The sequence below is a fragment of the Saimiri boliviensis genome, chromosome 9, assembly GCF_048565385.1.
Source record: "Saimiri boliviensis isolate mSaiBol1 chromosome 9, mSaiBol1.pri, whole genome shotgun sequence".
Classification (NCBI taxonomy): domain Eukaryota; kingdom Metazoa; phylum Chordata; class Mammalia; order Primates; family Cebidae; genus Saimiri; species Saimiri boliviensis.
This window is the reverse complement of record NC_133457.1, coordinates 39,336,976-39,356,862: the sequence shown is the minus strand read 5'-3', so window position 1 is coordinate 39,356,862 and position 19,887 is coordinate 39,336,976. Positions and strand designations below refer to the sequence as shown.

The 19,887-nt window shown below is 43.7% G+C and overlaps 1 protein-coding gene across 11 annotated transcripts in view; it reads left to right on the top strand.

Moving 5' to 3' along the window:
- NKIRAS1 (NFKB inhibitor interacting Ras like 1) overlaps positions 1-19,887 on the top strand; it is a 103,338-nt gene that overhangs the window by 6,474 nt on the left and 76,977 nt on the right. For 8 of the 11 annotated variants that reach the window (XM_074405725.1, XM_074405728.1, XM_074405723.1 and 5 more), the window contains exons 1-2: positions 2,943-3,047; positions 19,040-19,127. In XM_074405725.1, the coding sequence (XP_074261826.1) occupies positions 3,030-3,047; positions 19,040-19,127 (106 nt within the window). In that variant the 5' untranslated portion in view covers positions 2,943-3,029. Of the gene's footprint in view, positions 1-2,936; positions 3,048-19,039; positions 19,144-19,887 lie in introns of those variants that run through there. The other 3 variants (XM_039480342.2, XM_039480341.2, XM_074405727.1) reach the window with 2 other exon arrangements.

Below are 19,887 nucleotides of genomic sequence, written 5' to 3'. Positions count from 1 at the left end.
CCAAAGTGCTGGGATTACAGGCTTGAGCCACCACGCCCGGTCTAGCAGCGTGGAATTTTTTATATGAGATTAGTGTGGTGAGTGATTTGGGTCATTAAAAAATTACAGACAGAAAATACAGTAGAGAAGACTTCAGAAAATTTTTTTGTGGCGTAATGTTTCCAGTGTTGGTAAAAAACAAAACAAAAACAAAAAACCAGTATTACTGTGCAACACACATGCATGCAAATGTAACTATTAGACTATCACCATTAAGATGTATTCTGCACTTTGGGAGGCTGAGGCAGGAGGATCACTTGAGGTTAGGAGTTTGAGACCAGCCTGGCCAATGTGGTGAAACCCCATCTCTACTAAAAATACAAATATTAGCCAGGTATGGTGGTATGCACCTGTAATCCCAGCTACTTGGGAGGCTGAGGCAGGAGAATCGCTGGAACTCAGGAGTTGGAGGTTGTAGTAAGCCAAGACTGCGCCACTGCACTCCAGCGTAAACAACACCAACAACAATATATATATATATATATATATATTTTTTTTTTTTTTTTTTTTTTCTATAGCTGATGTGAGCAGAGGAGGATCTCTTGAACCCAAGAGTTGTAGGCAGTAGTGTTTTGTAATTATACCTGTGAATAGCCTCCAGCCTGGGCAGCATAGCCAGACCTCGTCTCTAAAAAAAAAATATGCGTTCTGTGTTGGGTTTTTGTTCTCACAGCTCAGTGGGCACATGAGTGCAGAAAGATACCCAGCATTCCTTTTGTCAGAATGCTTATTTAAAACTTTTTTTTTTCTTGAGATGGAGTTTTACTCTGTTGCCCAGGCTGGAGTGCAGTGGTACCATCTCAGCTCACTGCAACCTCCACCTCCCAGGTTCAAGCGATTCTCCTGCCTCAGCCTCCTGAGTAGTTAGGTTTATTACAGGTGCCCACCACCACACTAGCTAATGTCTTGTACTTTTAGTAGAAACAGGGTTTCACCATGTTGGCTGGGCTGGTCTTAAACTCCTGACCTCAAATTATCTGCCCACCTCAGCCTCCCAAAGTGCTGGGATTACAGCCGTGAGCCACCGTGCCGGGCCATGAACTTTCTTGTTAGAGTTCTTTTTTTAACTATATTTTATTTTTTATTTTGAGTCGAAGTTTCATTCTCGTTCCCCAAGTTGGAGTGCAGTGGCATGATCTCAGCTCACGGCAACCTCCACCTCTCAGTTCAAGCGATTCTCTTGCCTCAGCCTCCTGAGTAGCTGAGATTAGAGGCGCCTGCCACTACACCTGGCTATTTTTTGTATTTTTGGTAGAGATGGGGTTTCATCATGTTGGCCAGGCTGGTCTCAAACTTCTGACCACAGGTGATCCACCCACCTTGGCCTCCTAAAGTGCTGAGATTACGTGCGTGAGCCACCATGCCTGGCGTTAGAGTTGTTTTTGACTGCAAGGAGTTGTGGTGTCCCTTTTAGCCTGGTTTATAACATGTTCATTTCTAAGTAAGCAGAGAATTGGAGGAAATAAGGAGGTAGTGGGAGATGGCAAACAGCAATGTAGAAATTTGAATTATTTGTCAAAGTATTCTGTTGTATTTAATGATCCCTTTTTACTTTCTGCCTTGACTTCTGGTACCTTGCGTTCTAAAGCAGCCTTGAGGAAAATTGAGGGAAATGTCGCCTAACCTTGTTCTTTCTTAGTTATAAGTTGAGAGGCTAGGAGAGATTAATTTTCCTTTTCTTTCCAGTTTCAAGTGCATGGGCAATTTTTCTAGTGTTATCTGTTCTTCCTCAAAAAGAAGTGTGACTAAGAAAGCCCATGTGACAGCCAGGTGCAGTAGGTCATGCCTGTGATCGAAGCACTTTGGGAGGCCAAGGCAGGTGGATCACTTGAGGTCAGGGGTGAGACCATCCTGGCCAACACAGTGAAAGACAGTCTCCACTAAAAATATAAAAATTTAGCTGGACATAGTGGTGGGTGCCTGTAATCCCAGCTACCTGGAAGACTGAGGCAGGAGAATTGCTTGCATTTGGGAAGTGGAGGCAGCGGTGAGCTGAGATCTTGCAACTGTACTTCAGCCTGAGTGACAGAGCTAGACTCTGTCTCAAAAAAAAAAAAAAAAGCCCATGTGACCAAAATCCAGTTTCTTCCTCTCCTGAGAAAAGACTGACATAAACTAATTAATGTTTATTTAAAACATCATGCCCATTCTCTAAAAATTTTATCTTCAACCCTCCTTAAATTTTTACTTAAATGTTTATTTTTCCAGGTAAACATTGATGAGTAGGCAGTCTCTTTCAAGGATTTAGGAGTCTGTTGGATTCCTAGGCTCAATCAGTATTGAAATATTCTTAATATAAAATGTATTTATCCTTTTTGAACAAAGATGTATTCATATCCATGTAATCTTTTTTTTTTTTTTTTGAGCGGGCGGGGGTGGGGGGGCGGACAGCATTTTGCTCTTTAATCCAGGCTGGATTGAAGTGCAATCTCAGCTCACTGCAACCTCCAACTCCTGGGTTCAAGCAGTTCTCTGCCTCAGCCTATTGAGGAGCTGGGATTACAGGTTCATGCCACCACGCCCAGCTAATTTTTATATTTTTAGTAGAGATGGGGTTTCACCGTGTTGGCCAGGCTGGTCCCGAACTCTTGACCTCAGATGATCCACCTGCCTGGCCTCCCAGAGTGCTGGGATTACAAGTGTAAGTTTACTCGCCCTGTATACTTATATTTATCTTCATTGTCTCTGTGAGATACATAAGAAACTAATAATGCTTATTGCTGTAAGGGAGCAAATGGGAGACTGGGGAATGGGATTTGGATGGCTGTATGTTATTCTATATCTCCTTTTCTATATTTGAAAGTTTCCCCTGTGCATGCGTCACATATTAAAATGAAATATTGAAAGAAAAGGAACAGGTTGATTTCAACAGTATGCAATTTCTATTCTCTCCACAGTGATATCCTGAGAGAAGATGGGAAAGGGCTGCAAGGTTGTGGTTTGTGGATTGTTATCTGTGGGGAAAACTGCAATTTTGGAGCAGCTCCTTTATGGAAATCATACTATTGGTAAGATTGTGTTCCTCTAGTTTGTTTGTAAGTTCTGGGAGCTGTCAGAGGTCTTTTGTTGCTCATGGTATACTAAAAATGGTTGATGGCACAAAAAAGGGGAGGTATAATCCAGAGGGACCAAAAGTTATTAAGAGGGAAGAAAAGAGGAGGGAAAAAGTCTTGATATTATTGAAATTCAAGAGTGCCTGCTGTAAGTTATGACAGGTAAGAAAAGAAATGGTCAGTGGCTGGGATAAAAGGCAGAAGAACATGAAAATAAAAAAAGAAAATAAATGGCCAGCATGGGTATATAGTCCTTTGTATATATGTGGTTTCCTCTGTATTTACATCATGAATGGTGGTATATGAATCATAGAATCACTGATTTAAGAAAACATGACTTTCCACTGGGCATGGTGGCTCAGGCCTGTAATCCCAGCACTTTGGGAGGCCTTGGCAGTCGGATCACCTGAGGTCAGGAGTTCAAGACCAGCCTGGCCAACATGGTGAAACCCCATCTCTACTAAAAATACAAACATTAGCCAGGCATGGTAGCAGGTGCCTATAATTCTGCTACTTGGGAGGCTGAGGCAAGAAAATTGCTTGAACCTGGGAGGCTGAGGTTGCAGAGAGCCAAGATGGTGTCACTGCACTCCAGCCTGGGCTACAGAGCGAGACTCCGTCTCCAGTTAAAAAAAAAAAAAAATTGGGCCGGGTGTGGTGGCTCAAACCTGTAATCCCAGCACTTTGGGAGGCCGAGGCGGGTGGATCACGAGGTTGAGAGATCGAGACCATCCTGGTCAACATGGTGAAACCCCATCTCTACTAAAAGTACAAAAAATTAGCTGGGCATGGTGGCACGTGCCTGTAATCCCAGCTACTCAGGAGGCTGAGGCAGGAGAATTGCCTGAACTCAGGAAGCAGAGGTTGTGGTGAGCCGAGATCACGCCATTGCACTCCAGCCTGGGTAACAAGAGCGAAACTCCCTCTCAAAAAAAAAAAAAAAAAATTGTAGGCCAAGTGCGGTGGCTCACACCTGTAATCCAAGCACTTTGGAGGCCAAGGCGGGCGGATCACATGCGGTCAGGAGTTCAAGACCAGCCTGACCAACATGGTGAAACCCTGTGTTTAAAAAAAAAAGTTCAAAAGAAAAAAAAATTGTAGCCTGGGCACGGTGGCTCACACCTGTAATCCTAACACTTTGGGAGGTAGAGGCTGATGGATCACAAGGTCAAGAGATTGAGACCATCCTGGCCGACATGGTGAAACCCCATCTCTGCTAAAAATACAAAAAATTAGCCAGGCATGGTGGTACGTGCTTGTAGTGCCAGCTACTTGGGAGGCTGAGGCAGGAGAATCAGTTGAACCTGGGAGATGGAGGTTGCAGTGAGCCAAGATCACACCATTGCACTCCAGCCTGGGCGACAGAGTGAGACTCTCCATCTCAAAAAAAAAAAAAAGAACATGACTTTCCAGTGCTGCTGTATATAGGTTTTTAAAAATAGAAGAAGGCCGGGCGCGGTGGCTCAAGCCTGTAATCCCAGCACTTTGGGAGGCTGAGGCGGGTGGATCATGAGCTCAAGAGATCGAGACCATCCTGGTCAACATGGTGAAACCCCGTCTCTACTAAAAATACAAAAAAATTAGCTGGGCATGGTGGCGCGTGCCTATAATCCCAGCTACTCAGGAGGCTGAGGCAGGAGAATTGCCTCATGAGGCGGAGGTTGCGGTCGGCCGAGATCGTGCCATTGCACTCGAGCCTGGGTAACAAGAGTGAAACTCCGTCTCCAAAAAAAAATAAAAAAATAAATAAAAAATAAAAATAAAAATAGAAGAAACAGCCATTTGGTGAGTATGACTTAATTTTGTGAATTGGGCTAGCTCATTCATTTATTCATTCACTGAGTCAAATAATTATTAGTTAATATTTGCTATATGATACTTGTCATCAGGCCTTGGGTTACGGAGATAAGAGCATTTCTGGAGGTCACGGTTCAGTAAGGAAGATAGATATTTCCGGTTAGAAGGAAATGATGTTTGTGTTAGGTAAGCAAATAGAGATCATCAAAGCATTTATTTCTGGCTAGTAACTTAAAGTACATTTCTGTTTTTCTGAGATAGAGTTTTACTCTGTCTCTTGGGCTTGAGTGCAGTGGTGCAGTCTTGACTCACTGCAACCTCCGCCTCCCAGATTCAACTGATTCTCCTGCCTCAGCCTCCTGAGTAGCTGGGACTACAGGTGTGTGCCACCATGCCTGACCAATTACTTTCTGATTTTTTTTTTTTTTTTTTTTTTAGTAGAGAGGGAGTTTCACCATGTTGGCCAGGCTGGTCTTGAACTCCTGACCTCAAGTGATCCTCCTGCCTCAGCCTCCCAAAGTGCTGGAATTAGAGGCATAACCCACCACCCTTGGCCCACATTTGTTTTTCATTAACCGTTTTGATGAGCTCTGCTTCTCTTTTAGCTTTCTAAAGTAATATTTAATGATTGTCGTTAAATTCATATTTAGTGTTTATTACAATACCTGTGTCAGTAGTTCTCCAATTTTTTGGTTTCAGAATCCTTTTGCCCTGTGAAAACTTACTGAGGACCGCAAACAGTTTTTTGTTTATGTGGCCGTATCTTTCAACATTTACTGTATTAGAAATTAAAACTGTGGCCAGATGTGGTAGTTCACACTTTTTTTTTTTTCTTTTTTTGAGATGGAGTTTCGCTCTGTAGCCCACGCTGGAGTGCAGTGGTGCGATCTCAGCTCACTGCTACCTCTGCCTCCCAGGTCCCGGTTCAAGCAGTTCTCCTACCTCAGCCTCCCAAGTAGCTGGGATTACAGGCATGAGCCACCATGCCCAGCTAATTTTTGTATTTTTTAGTAGAGACGGGTTTTCACCATGTTGGCCAGTCTGGTCATGAACTCCTGACCTTGTGATCCGCCTGCCTCGGCCTCCCACGGTGCTGGGATTACAGGTGTGAGCCACTGCGCCTGGCCAGTAGCTCGCACTTTGGTAATCTCAGCAGTTTGGGAGGCTGAGGTGGGAAGATCACTTGGGCTCAGGAGTTTGAGACTGGCCTGAGACCTCATTTCCACGAAAAACAAAAACAAAACAAACCAAAAGAGAAATAAGCCAGGTGGGCATGGTGGCACGTGCCTGTGGTCCCAGTTACTTGAAATGCTGGGGTGGAGAATGACATGGGAGGTTGAGGCTGCAGTGAGCCATGATTGTACCACCGCACTCCAGCTTAGACTCCCTGTCTCAAAAAAGAAAAAAAAAAAAAAAAGAAAATGGAGATGTTTATAAACCACTTATTTTTTTTTTTCTAAGTGATGCTAGTAAACTCATATTCTAAAATAACTTTATGAAAAAAATTATATTTTCAAAATAGAAGGCTGGCATTGATTTACTTTTTTTTTTGAGACACAGTCTCACTCTGTCGCCCGGGCTGGAGCACAGTGGTGCCATCTCAGCTCACTGCAAGCTCTGCCTCCGGGGTTCAAGCAGTTGCTCTGCCTCAGCCTGCTGAGTAGCTGGGACTACAGGCGCATGCCACCACACCCCGCTATTTTTTTTTTTTGTATTTTACTAGAGATGGTGTTTCACCGTATTGTCTAGGCTGGTCTCGAACTCCTGAGCTCAGACAGTCTGCCCACTTCGGCTTCCCAAAGTGCTGGAATTATGGGCGTGAGCCACTGTGCACAGCCATTGCTTTACTTTTTAGAAAATTCTTCTGATGTCCAACTTCATAGAAGGCAATTATCATCTCTATTAATACTTGCCTTTGTAATCTATTTTGATGTGGTGTTTTAGTTTAAATTTATGAAGAAGGCCAGGTGTGGTGGCTCATGTCTGTAATCTCAGCACTTTAGGAGGCTGAGGTGGGCAGATCACCTGAGGTTGGGAGTTTGAGACCAGCCTGACCAACATGGAGAAACTCCATCTCTACTAAAAATACAAAAAATTAGCTGGGCATCTTGGCACGTGCCTGTAATCTCAGCTGTTTAGGAGGCTGAGGCAGGAGAATCACTTGAACCTGGGAGGCAGAGTCTGCAGTAAGCTGAGATCGAGCCATAGGATTCCAGCCTGGGCAACAAGAGCAAAACTCTGTCTCAAAAAAAAAAAAAAAAAAAGAAATATATGAAGAAAATCTAGCTTCACAGAGATGTGTAGTTCGAAAAGGTAGGAGGAATACTTTAATAGCCTTTTCAGATGATTATGGATATTTTTCTTCGGTATTTCACTAAAACTCAACAAGTGATGGTTATTTTAAAGTTATTTCAGTATAGAATCTGTAATCATATTCGTGAACATTTTGTACTCTGCTACATTAAAATCTCATTGATTGATCCTGCACTTTAAATGGGTCTTTTACCCAAGCATAGTTTTTTAGCATCATGAATTGGTCATTTGGAAAATTTTGGTCTTCCATATCACTTTTGTTAATGTCACTGCCAATTTCTTTTTTTTTCTTTTTCTTTTTTTTTTTTTTAAAACTTTGATTTTTTTTTTTTTTAATTGCATTTTAGGTTTTGGGGTACATGTGATGAACATGCAAGATTGTTGCATAGGTACACACATGGCAGTGTGGTTTGCTTCCTTCCGTCCCCTCACCTGTATCTGGCATTTCTCCCCATGCTATCTCTTCCCACCTCCCCACCCCCGCCCCTCCCCCATTTCCCCCCAACGGACCCCAGTGTGTAGTGCTCCCCTCCCTGTGTCCATGTGTTCTCATTGTTCAACACCCGCCTATGAGCGAGAATATACGGTGTTTGATTTTCTGCTCTTGTGTCAGTTAGCTGAGAATAATGGTTTCCAGGTTCATCCATGTCCCTACAAAGGACGTGAACTCCTCGTTTTTGATGGCTGCATAATATTCCATGGTGTATATGTACCACATTTTCCCTATCCAGTCTATCATCGTTGGGCATTTGGGTTGGTTCCAGGTCTTTGCTATTGTAAACAGTGCTGCAATGAACATTCGTGTGCATGTGTCCTTGTAGTAGAATGATTTATAATCCTTTGGGTATATACCCAGTAATGGGATTGCTGGGTCAAATGGGATTTCTATTTTTAGGTCCTTGAGGAATCGCCACACTCTCTTCCACAATGGTTGAATTAATTTACATTCCCACCAACAGTGTAAAAGTGTTCCTATTCCTCCACATCCTCTCCAGCATCTGTTGTTTCCCGATTTTTTAATGATCGCCATTCTAACTGGTGTGAGATGGTATCTCAATGTGGTTTTGATTTGCATTTCTCTGATGACCAGTGATGATGAGCATTTTTTTCATATGTTTGTTGGCCTCCCGTATGTCTTCTTTTGTAAAGTATCTGTTCATATCCTTTGCCCATTTTTGAATGGGCTTGTTTGTTTTTTTCTTGTAGATCTGCTTTAGTTCTTTGTAAATTCTGGATATCAGCCCCTTGTCAGATGGGTAGGCTGCAAAAATTTTTTCCCATTCTGTTGGTTGCCGATTCACTCTACTGACTGTTTCTTTTGCCGTGCAGAAGCTGTGGAGTTTGATTAGGTCCCATTTGTCTATTTTGGATTTTGTTGCCATTGCTTTTGGCGTTTTGGTCATGAAGTCCTTGCCTACGCCTATGTCCTGAATGGTTTTGCCTAGATTTTCTTGTAAGGTTTTTATGGTATTAGGTCTGATGTTTAAGTCTTTAATCCATCTGGACTTAATTTTGGTGTAAGGTGTCAGGAAGGGGTCCTGTTTCTGCTTTCTGCACATGGCTAGCCAGTTTTCCCAACACCATTTATTAAACAGGGAATCCTTTCCCCATTGCTTGTTTTTGTCAGGTTTGTCGAAGATCAGATGGTTGTGGGTATGTTGTATTTCCTCTGAGGCCTCTGTTCTGTTCCATTGGTCTATATCTCTGTTTTGGTACCAGTACCATGCTGTTTTGATTACTGTAGCCTTGTAGTATAGTTTGAAGTCCGGTAGTGTGATGCCTCCTGCTTTGTTCTTTTTGCTTAGAATTGACTTGGCTATGCGGGCTCTCTTTTGGTTCCATATGAAGTTTAAGGTGTTTTTTTCCAGTTCTGTGAAGAAGGTCATTGGTAGCTTGATGGGAATAGCGTTGAATCTGTAAATTACTTTGGGCAGTATGGCCATTTTCACGATGTTGATTCTTCCTAACCATGAACATGGAATGTTTCTCCATCTGTTTGTATCCTCTCTTATTTTGTTGAGCAATGGCTTGTAGTTCTCCTTGAAGAGGTCCTTTACGTTCCTTGTTAGTTGTATTCCTAGGTACTTTATTCTCTTTGTAGCAATTGTGAATGGCAGTTCGTTCTTGATTTGGCTCTCTTGAAGTCTATTACTGGTGTATAGGAATGTTTGTGATTTTTGCACGTTGATTTTGTATCCTGAGACTTTGCTGAAGTTGTTTATCAGTTTCAGGAGATTTTGGGCTGAGATGATGGGGTCTTCCAGATATACAATCATGTCATCTGCAAATAGAGACAATTTGATTTCCTCCTTTCCAATTTGGATACCCTTTATTTCTTTTTCTTACCTGATTGCTCTGGCTAGAACTTCCAGTACTATATTGAATAGGAGTGGTGAGAGAGGGCATCCTTGTCTAGTGCCAGATTTCAGAGGGAATGCTTCCAGTTTTTGCCCATTCAGTATGATATTGGCTGTTGGTTTGTCGTAAATAGCTTTTATTGTTTTGAGATACGTTCCGTCAATACCTAGTTTATTGAGGGTTTTTAGCATAAAGGGCTGTTGAATTTTGTCAAAAGCCTTCTCTGCATCAATCGAGATAATCATGTGGTTTTTGTCTTTGGTTCTGTTTATGTGGTGGATTACGTTTATGGACTTGCGTATGTTGAACCAGCCTTGCATCCCCGGGATGAATCCTACTTGATCATGGTGGATGAGCTTTTTGATATGCTGTTGCAATCGGTTTGCCAGTATTTTATTGAAGATTTTTGCATCTATGTTCATCATGGATATTGGCCTGAAATTTTCTTTTCTTGTTGAGTCTCTGCCGGGTTTTGGTATCAGTATGATGTTTGTCTCGTAAAATGATTTGGGAAGGATTCCCTCTTTTTGGATTGTCTGGAATAGTTTCAGAAGGAATGGTATCAGCTCCTCCTTGTATGTCTGGTAGAATTCACCTGTGAACCCATCTGGACCTGGGCTTTTTTTGGGTGGTAGGCTCTTTATTGCTGCCTCGACTTCAGACCATGTTATTGGTCTATTCAGGGTTTTGGCTTCTTCCAGGTTTAGGCTTGGGAGGTTGCAGGTGTCCAGGAATTTATCCATTTCTTCCAGGTTTACTAGTTTATGTGCATAGAGTTGTTTGTAATAATCTCTGATGATGGTTTGGATTTCTGTGGACTGTTTGTTATGATTTCTGTTCTTTTGCATTTGCTGAGGAGTGATTTATTGCCAATTATGTGGTCAATTTTAGAGTAGGTGTGATGTGGTGCTGAGAAGAATGTATATTCTGTGGATTTGGGGTGGAGAGTTCTGTAAATGTCTATTAGGTTTGCTTGTTCCAGGTCTGTATTCAGGTCCTGGATATCCTTGTTGATTTTCTGTCTGGTTGATCTGTCTAATATTGACAATGTGGTGTTAAAGTCTCCCACTATTATTGTGTGGGAGTCTAAGTCTCTTTGTAAGTCATTAAGAACTTGCCTTATGTATCTGGGTGCTCCTGTATTGGGTGCGTATATATTTAGGATCGTTAGCTCTTCTTGTTGCAGTGATCCTTTTCCCATTATGTAATGTCCTTCTTTGTCTCTTTTGATCTTTGTTGCTTTAAAGTCTATTTTATCAGAGATGAGAATTGCTACTCCTGCCTTTTTTTGCTCTCCATTTGCTTGGTAGATCTTCCTCCATCCCTTTATTTTGAGCCTTTGTGTATCCTTGCATGTAAGATGGGTTTCCTGGATACAGCACACTGATGGGTTTTGGCTTTTTATCCAATTTGCCAGTCTGTGTCTTTTGATTGGGGCATTTAGTCCATTTACATTTAGGGATAGTATTGTTATGTGTGAATTTGATGCTGTCATTTTGATGCTACCTGGCTGTTTTGTTGGTTAGTTGATGCAGATTCTTGATTGTGTTGATGCTTTTTTACCATTTGGTGTGTTTTTGGAGTGGCTGGTACTGGTTGTTCCTTTACATGTGTAGAGCCTCTTTCAGGAGTTCTTGTAGAGCAGGTTTGGTGGTGATGAAATCTCTGAGTGCTTGCTTGTTCACAAAGGATTTTATTTTTCCTTCACTTATGAAGTTTAGTTTGGCTGGATAGGAGATTCTGGGTTGAAAGTTCTTTTCTTTGAGGATGTTGAATATTGGCCCCCAATCTCTTCTGGCTTGTAGGGTTTCTGCTGAGAGATCTGCTGAGAGTCTAATGGGCTTCCCTTTGTGGGTAACCCGACCTTTCTCTCTGGCTGCCCTTAGCATTTTCTCTTTCATTTCAACCCTGGTGAATCTGACGATTATGTGCCTTGGGGTTGCTCTTCTTGAGGAATATCTCTGTGGTGTTCTCTGTATTTCCTGGATTTGAATATTGGTCTGCCTTGCTAGGTTAGGGAAGTTTTCCTGGATAATATCCTGAAGAGTATTTTCCAGCTTGGATTCATTCTCTTCATCACATTCAGGTACACCCATCAGACGTAGATTAGGTCTTTTCACATAGTCCCACATTTCTTGGAGATTTTGTTCATTCCTTTTTGCGCTTTTTTCTCTGTTCTTGCCTTCTCTTTTTATTTCATTGAGTTGATCTTCGACCTCTGATATCCTTTCTTCTGCTTGGTCAATTCGGCTGTTGAAGCTTGTGCATGCTTCACGAAGTTCTCGTGTTGCGTTTTTCAGCTCCATCAATTCATTTATACTCCTCTCTATGCTGTCCATTCTCGTCAGCAGTTCGTCCAATCTTTTTTCAAGGTTCCTATTTTCTTTGCGATGGGTTAGAACATGTTCTTTTAGCTCATTGTAGTTTCTTACTACCCACCTTCTGAAGTCTGATTCTGTCATTTCATCACCCTCCTTCTCCATCCGGTCTGGTTCCCTTGCTGGTGAGGAGTTGTGATCCCTTTTAGGAGGAGAGGTGTTCTGGTTTCGGGAGTTTTCATCCTTTTTGCGCTGGGTTCTTCCCATTTTTGTAGGTTTATCCACTTGTTGTCTGTCTCTGTCCCAGGGAGTTGGAGCTTTATGAGTTTCCCTTGCACTACTACCTTTTTTGATTTTTCTTTCAGGTCGGACCCGCAGAGCTAGCAGCACGCCTAGCCACTGCCTGCCCGCAGGGGCTTTGCTGAGCTGCTGTGGGCTCCGCCCAGCTGCCCTGAGCTCTTCCCTGTAGTCCTTTTTATAAGGGCGTAGTTAGAACTGTCTCGGCAATGGTGGCCCCGCCTCTGTTATGGCGGACTCTCTCTGTTGTGGCACGTTGCCTCGGCAACGGCGGGTTGCCTCGGCAACGGCAGCCTGCCTCCGTAGCGGTGGAGAGTCTCAGTAATGGCGGAAGCCCCTCCCCCAAGGAGCAGGACTGTCCTGGTTCAGCTGTGCTTGGTTTGAAGGGCTCAACCCAGAGGGTTTCCAATTACTGTTTTTGTTTTCGTTGTTGTTGGGGGTGGAGGGGTGGGACCAACCGAGCCTGATCACCTGGCTCCCTGACTCCGAGTCTTTTCTTTTAAGTTGAACGACCCCGCGTTCCGGTCGCTTGTTGAAAAGGCGCCGGGATCTCCCGTGCTGCGACTCACGGAGTCGGCTCGAACTGCGGCGCCGGCTCCTGGCGGATTTTTTCCCTAGGAATCTCCTGGCCTGACTCGCTATTTCAGCTGACTGGGCAGCTCTGCCGTCTCAGGGCTCTGCTCGCCAGCTAAGAGGGCTCCCAGACCAGTGGCTTTTGTACGGAGAACCGCAGCAACAGGGAGTGGTCACAGCAGCCTCGCGGGCGGAATCAGCCCTGCGGGGGCCAAAACAGCCGCACCAGCTGGGACTGCGACGCTGGCGACCCCTCTGCCTGGGTATCTCCTGGTCTGTGGGCAATAAGAGTTCGTCTGGAAATGCGGCGTCCACTCACCCTCTGCACTTTCACTGGGAGCTGAAGTCCTGAGCTGTTCTTAGGCGGCCATCTTCCCAGCATCCGTCACTGCCAATTTCATCAGTATTGGGAAGCCATCAAGTTCATGATGATGGATACAATTCTCATTTTTGCTTGAAAGCTCAAAGTTTATTGACAACAAATACTGTTACCATAGTTATTTTCCTTGAAATGATAGAGACTTCCTTTATTTTTGAGAAAATGTTTGTCAAATATCATAAACACATAGTTTTTCTGTCATTCCTTCTTTTTAAAAATGACAGCTAGTTCAGCTTGCAATTCAAAACACACAAGATTTTCCTCGAGACAGTTACCATAATTGTATACAGAAATGCTTTATGCATAGTTCCCATTTAATCCCATAGAATATCGAAAAGATACATACTCAGGGCTTGAGATTTAATAAAGTTCGTCATTTTTGTTGCTTCATTAAGGACATTCTTCTTTTTTTTTTAATCGCATTTTAGGTTTTGGGGTACATGTGAAGAACATGCAAGATTGTTGCATAGGTACACACGTGGCAGTGTGATTTGCTGCCTTAAGGACATTCTTAAGTAAAACTGGCTTTTTTTTTTTTTTAACCACAAGCACAAGATGATGAAGAATCTAATGGCAACTATATCCTTAGTACCACTGACTTGTTTTGCACTAAGGTATGGGCAGTTTTGCCCGCCATTGCTTTTGCACCATCAGTACAAATGTCAACACAGTGGAAAAGACAGATGCCTTAGTATTATTATGAATATCGTTTTGCCCATGCGGATCCCCTGAAAGGAGACCTCAGGAGATCTCAGACCAAGTTGGAGAGCTGCTGGCATAGGTAAATGCAGTACAGTTGACCCTTAAACAGTGCAGGGGTAAGAGGTGCCAACACCTCCCCCAGTCAGTTGAAAATCTGCATGTAATTTTTGACTCCCCAGCAATTTACTAACAGTTTACTGTTGACCAGAAGCCTTAAAGCTGATAACAAAAACAGTTAATTACCATGTTATTGTATGTTGTGTGTATTATGTACTGTACTCTTAAAGTAAGAGATAAAATGTTATTAAAATCATAAGAAGCCGCGTGAGGTGGCTCATGCCTGTAATCCCAGCACTTTGGGAGGCTGAAGTGGGCGGAACACTTGAAGTCAGGAGTTCAAGACTAGCCTGGCCAACATGGTGAAACCCTGTCTCTACTAAAAATAAAAAAAATTAGCTGGGTATTGTGGCACATGCCTGTAATCCCAGCTCCTTGGGAGGCTGAGACAGGAGAATCGCTTGAACCCAGGAGGCAGAGGTTATAGTGAGCTGAGATTGTACCACTGCAGTCTAGCCTGGGAGACACAGCAAGACTCGCTCTCAAAAAAAAAACCAAAAACGCACCTACGAGAAAATCTATGTACTATTGAGTAACTGGAAGTGGTGCATCGTAAAGGTATTCATCCTCTTGGTTTTTATGTTGAGTAGATTGAGGAGAGGGACTGGCCTTGCTGCGTCAAGGGTGGCAGAGGAGAAGAACATCCACATGTCATGTGAAGTTCAAACCTCTGTTAAGGGTCAGCTGTGTTCTCAGCTGAGCAGTATAGTATACTGATTGTTTTTTTTGTTTTGTTTTCATGGAGGCTCATATTTACTTTGTCATTTCTTTAGTTTTGTTTATACCTTTTGCTAATTCTATTTTTTTCTTCGCTAGGTTCTTCAAGGAGCTCTGTGTTCTCTTACCTACCATGCCACCACCATCATAGAACCTCCCCTTTGTTTCCTCCCTGGTTTTTTTTGTCTTTTTTTGTCTTTTTTTTGAGGTGGAGACTTGCCCTGTCACCCAGGCTAGAGTGCAGTGGTGTGATCTCAGCTAACTGCAACCTCTGCCTCCCGGGTTGAAGCGATTCTCCTGCCTCAGCTTCCCAAGTAGCTGGGATTACAGGCATGCGCCACCACTCCCAGCTAATTTTTATATTTTTAGTAGAAATGGGTTTCACTATGTTGTCCAGGCTGGTCTTGACCTCTTGGCCTCAGGTAATCCGTCCACCTCGGCCTCCCAAAGTGCTGAGATTACAGGTGTAAGCCACTGCTCCCAGCCTCTCCCTGGTTTTGATTTCCTGTTTCCTCTATCTCTTATCACCTTCTTTTGGTTTATACCTTGTTTTTTTCCTTGATGGAGCACATTTTCTAGAACTTTTCTGGAGTTGAGCAAGTTGTAGAGTGGAACAGAACGTCCAGTGATAATGGCCTTCAAAATGCCCTCTGCCTGGCACAGAGTTGTGACCCTGGGGTTTCTGAACTGAGATATTGACTCATTGTGCTTGGGATTTCCTTTACTTCATATCTGTGTTAGGTTCTGTTTCTTTCTCTTTCTGTGGTTACATGTTTTTGTTTTGTTTTTTTTTTTTTTTGAGATGGAGTCTCACTCTGTCGCTTGGGCCGGGGTGCAGTGGTGTGATCTTGGCTCACTGCAACCTCTGCCTCCCAGATTCAAGCAATTTTACTGCCTCAGCCTCCTGAGTAGCTGGGACTACAGGCACCCGCCACTACACCCAGCTAATTTTCTGCATTTTTAGTAGAGATGGGGTTTCACTGTGTTGGCCAGACTGGTCTCGAACTCCTGACCTCAGGTAATCCGCTCACCTTGGCCTCCCAAAATGCTAGGATTACAGGTGTGAGCCACTGTACCCAGCCCAATTACATGTTTTTTTTTTTTTTTTTTTTTTTTTTTTGAGACGGAGTTTCGCTCTTGTTACCCAGGCTGGAGTGCAATGGCATGATCTCGGCTCACCGCAACCTCTGCCTCCTGGGTTCAAGCAATTCTCCTGCCTCCGCCTCCCTAGTAGCTGGGACTACAGGCGTGTGCCACCATGCCCAGCTAATTTTTGTATTTTTAGTAGAGACGGGGTTTCACCATGTTGACCAGGATGATCTCGATCTCTTGACCTCGTGATCCACCCGCCTCGGCCTCCCAAAGTGCTGGGATTACAGGTGTGAGCCACCGCGCCCGGCCTACATGTTAATTTTTATGGAGGGTCTCCTCAAATACTTTTCTGAAAAAATATACATGATAACATGTTTTGAGGCTTTGCGTGTTTGAAACTGTCTTTATTTTACACTAAAGTTTGAATTATAATTTTGATGGGTTTAGAACTCCAGGTCAAAAATAATATCCTTTCAGAATTTTGAAAGCATTGCATGTATGGTTTAATCAATAATTACGAGACAAACCTTGACAGAATCTCCACATGGATCAAAAAATATAGCATTGAGGACACGCCAGTGGCTCCCTGCGTTCCTCTCTTCAGTGGCAGCTCAGTCCTTCCCTTGACTTGGTTAATCATTCTCTTTAATTGCCACATATGTATGTATCACTAAATGGTATAGTTATTTTTTTTTTTTTTTTGAGACGGAGTTTTGCTCTTGTTGCCCAGGCTGGAGTGCAATGGCGCGATCTCGGCTCACCGCAACCTCCGCCTCCTGGGTTGAGGCAATTCTCCTGCCTTAGCCTCCTGAGTAGCTGGGATTACAGGCACGCGCCACCATGCCCAGCTAGTTTTTCGTATTTTTGGTAGAGACGGGGTTTCATCATGTTGACCAGGATGGTCTCAATCTCTTGACCTCGTGATCCACCTGCCTCAGCCTCCCAAAGTGCTGGGATTACAGGCTTGAGCCACCGCGCCCGGCGGTATAGTTATTTTTACCTTATGGATTTTATATGAATTAAACTCATCCATGTGTGGCTTCTTTCACTCAACATTATATTTGTAAGATACATCAGGCCAGGCATGGTGGCTGACCACTGGAATCCTAAAACTTTGGGAGGCTGAAGTGGGAAGTTCACTTGAGCCCAAGAGTTTGAGACCAGCCTGGGAAGCATCAGGAGACCCATCTCTATTTAGGCAAAAAAAAAATTCAGATTCATCCATTTTGCTGTAGCTGTGGTTGTTTACTTTTCATTGCTATACCTTATGTTGTATAATGCTACCACTATCTCTTCTGTCTTGATGAACATTTGGGTTATTTCCCGTTTGGAGCTATTGACAATAATGCTACTCTGGAACATTATTGTACATGTATCCTGGCTATTACATGATAAATCCTGGGATGCATATCTAGGAATGAAATTGCTTAGTCATAGAAGGTGTGTCTCTAACTTTACCGGCTTCTATTGTCTTCTTCTGGTGCTACTTTTGAGAATCTGGGAGCCATTATGATTCTCAGTGCTTTGTCTGTGGAAGCTTTTCTAGGCTCTGTTCTTTGTTCCCAGTTGCTGTGATTTGAAGGATAGTGTCCCTTCCAAACTTCACATTGAAACTTCATCCTCATTGCAACAGTATTAAACGGTGTGGCCTGTAAGAGGTGATTAAGTCATGAGGGCTCCACTCTTCACCTTCTGAGGACTAATCCCTCATGAAAGATTAGCATCCTTATAAAAGGCCTTAGGTTGAAGGGAGTGCTCTCTTGCCCTCTGTCTCTCCTGCCACACAGCATTTGACCCCTCCCAAGGAGGCAGCAATAAGGCTTCATCTTGCAGTGGAGACTGAGCTGTAACAAGACACCAGACCTACTGGCACCTTGATCTTGGACTTCCAGCCTCCAAAACTGAAGAGAGAAATTTTCCATTTATAAGTTACCCAGTCTGTGGTATTTTGTTATAGGAGCACAAATAAACTAAAACACCGGTGTTCTGAAATTTCAATGATGTGTCATATAATTGATCTTTTTTTTTTTTTTTTTTTTTTTTTTTAAAAATGATGGAGTCTTACTCTGTTGCCCAAGTTGGAGTATGGTGGCACGATCTCAGCTCACTGCAACCTCCACCTCCTGGGTTCAGGCGATTCTCCCACATCAGCCTCCTGAGTAGCTACGATTACAGGCATGTGTCAACATGCCTAGCTAATTTTTGTATTTTTAGTAGAGATGGGGTTTCACTATGTTGCCCAGGATGGTCTCAAACTCCTGACCTAAGGTGATCTGCCTGCCTTGGCCCTGCAAAGTGCTGATATTGCAGGCGTGAGCCACCACGCCTGGCTAATCTGTTTTCACTTACTGTAGTGGACACTTAAAGGGCCCCTTCTACATGGAAATGCATGTTCTTCAGTTTTGAATTATTTTGTTGTTGTTTTCTTTCCTCTGTGTTCTCTGCTCTTTTTTTCTGAAACTCTCTTTGTGGATGCTGGACCTTCTGGGCTAGTCCTTGAATTTTCTGTTCATAAAAATGAACACCTAGGCCCAGTGCATTGGCTCATGCCTGTAATCCTAGCACTTTGGGAGGCCGAGGCAGGCAGATTCTTTGAGCTCAAAAGTTTCAGACCAGCCTGGGCAACATGATGAAACCCCTCTGTACAAAAAAATACAAGAATTAGTGGGGCTTGGTGGTGTGCACCTGTAGTCCCACCTACTTGGGGTACTGTGGTGGGAAGATCACTTGACTCCAGGAAGTCGAGGCTGCAGTGAGCTGCGATTGAGCTGAGATTGTCCCACTGAACTCCAACCTAGATGACAAAGTGAGACCCTGTCTCAAAAATAAATACTGAGGACTTAAAAAGCCAGTTGGAGGCTGGGCGCAGTGGCTCATGCCTGTAATCCCAGCACTTTGGGAGGCCGAGGTGGGTGGATCACAAGGTCAGGAGTTCAAGACCATCCTGGCCAACATGGTGAAACCCCATCTCTACTAAAAATACAAAAATTAGCCGGGCGTGGTGGCATGCGCCTGTGGTCCCAGCTATTTGGGAGGCTGAGGTAGAAGAATAGCTTAAACCCAGGAGGCGGAGGTTGCAGTGAGCCGAGATTGCGCCACTGCACTCCAGCCTGGCGACAGAGCACGACTCCATCTCAAGGGGGGGAGAAAAAGCCAATTGGAAGGTCTGAGCATCTGGTTAGGGTTCATGACTTGGAGCTTCACTAAGGTGATCTGGCTGGGGCATTTGCTGGGGAACTCTAGGTGTCAGTATATTTAGGATTGTTTCCTTTTCCATTGGCCAGATTCTCCAGATTCCTCTGGATGGGAATAAAGACCCGGCTGCCAGTGTTTGGGGAGCAGAAAGGGAGAGCCAGAGGACTTCAACATTCAGTATGTGTGTGTGCAGGCATGTCACTTAATTGCCCCGTTTTCACCCTGGAACTCATACCCCTTATCCCACAGTCCAGACAACCTCTATTTAACCTTCTCCAGAGATTGCACCCTTAAGCCTTCCCTTGGTGTGCGAGATGGGTAGTTGCCCAGCAACATGGAGTGGGAGAGGAGATCTAGAGAACTAGTGGAAGATTCCTGACTTGATTTGATCTTTAGAGGACCAAAATATCAAAAGGTCTGAGCTTTAGAACCCTTTTGGAGAGGCAGGTAGGGGTGGGATAACTGGACTGGTTGTTTGGTGGATAAAACATCACATGACAAAACGCTTGGTAGTTTTTGCTTTTAAATTAATTTGTTTTGTTTTTTTTGTTTTTGTTTTTGAGACGGAGTTTCGCTCTTGTTACCCAGGCTGGAGTGCAATGGCGCGATCTCGGCTCACCACAACCTCCGCCTCCTGGGTTCAGGCAATTCTCCTGCCTCAGCCTCCTGAGTAGCTGGGATTACAGGCACACGCCACCATGCCCAGCGAAGGTTTTTGTATTTTTAGTAGAGACGGGGTTTCACCATGTTGACCAGGATGGTCTCGATCTCTTGACCTTGTGATCCACCCGCCTAGGCCTCCCAAAGTGCTGGGATTACAGGCGTGAGCCACCGCGCCCGGTGCTTTTAAATTAATTTGTAATCAAAACCCAATAGGTTTGTGTTTTAATAGATAACCTTTAATTACCTTGAGGCTTAATTTATGACAGGATGACAC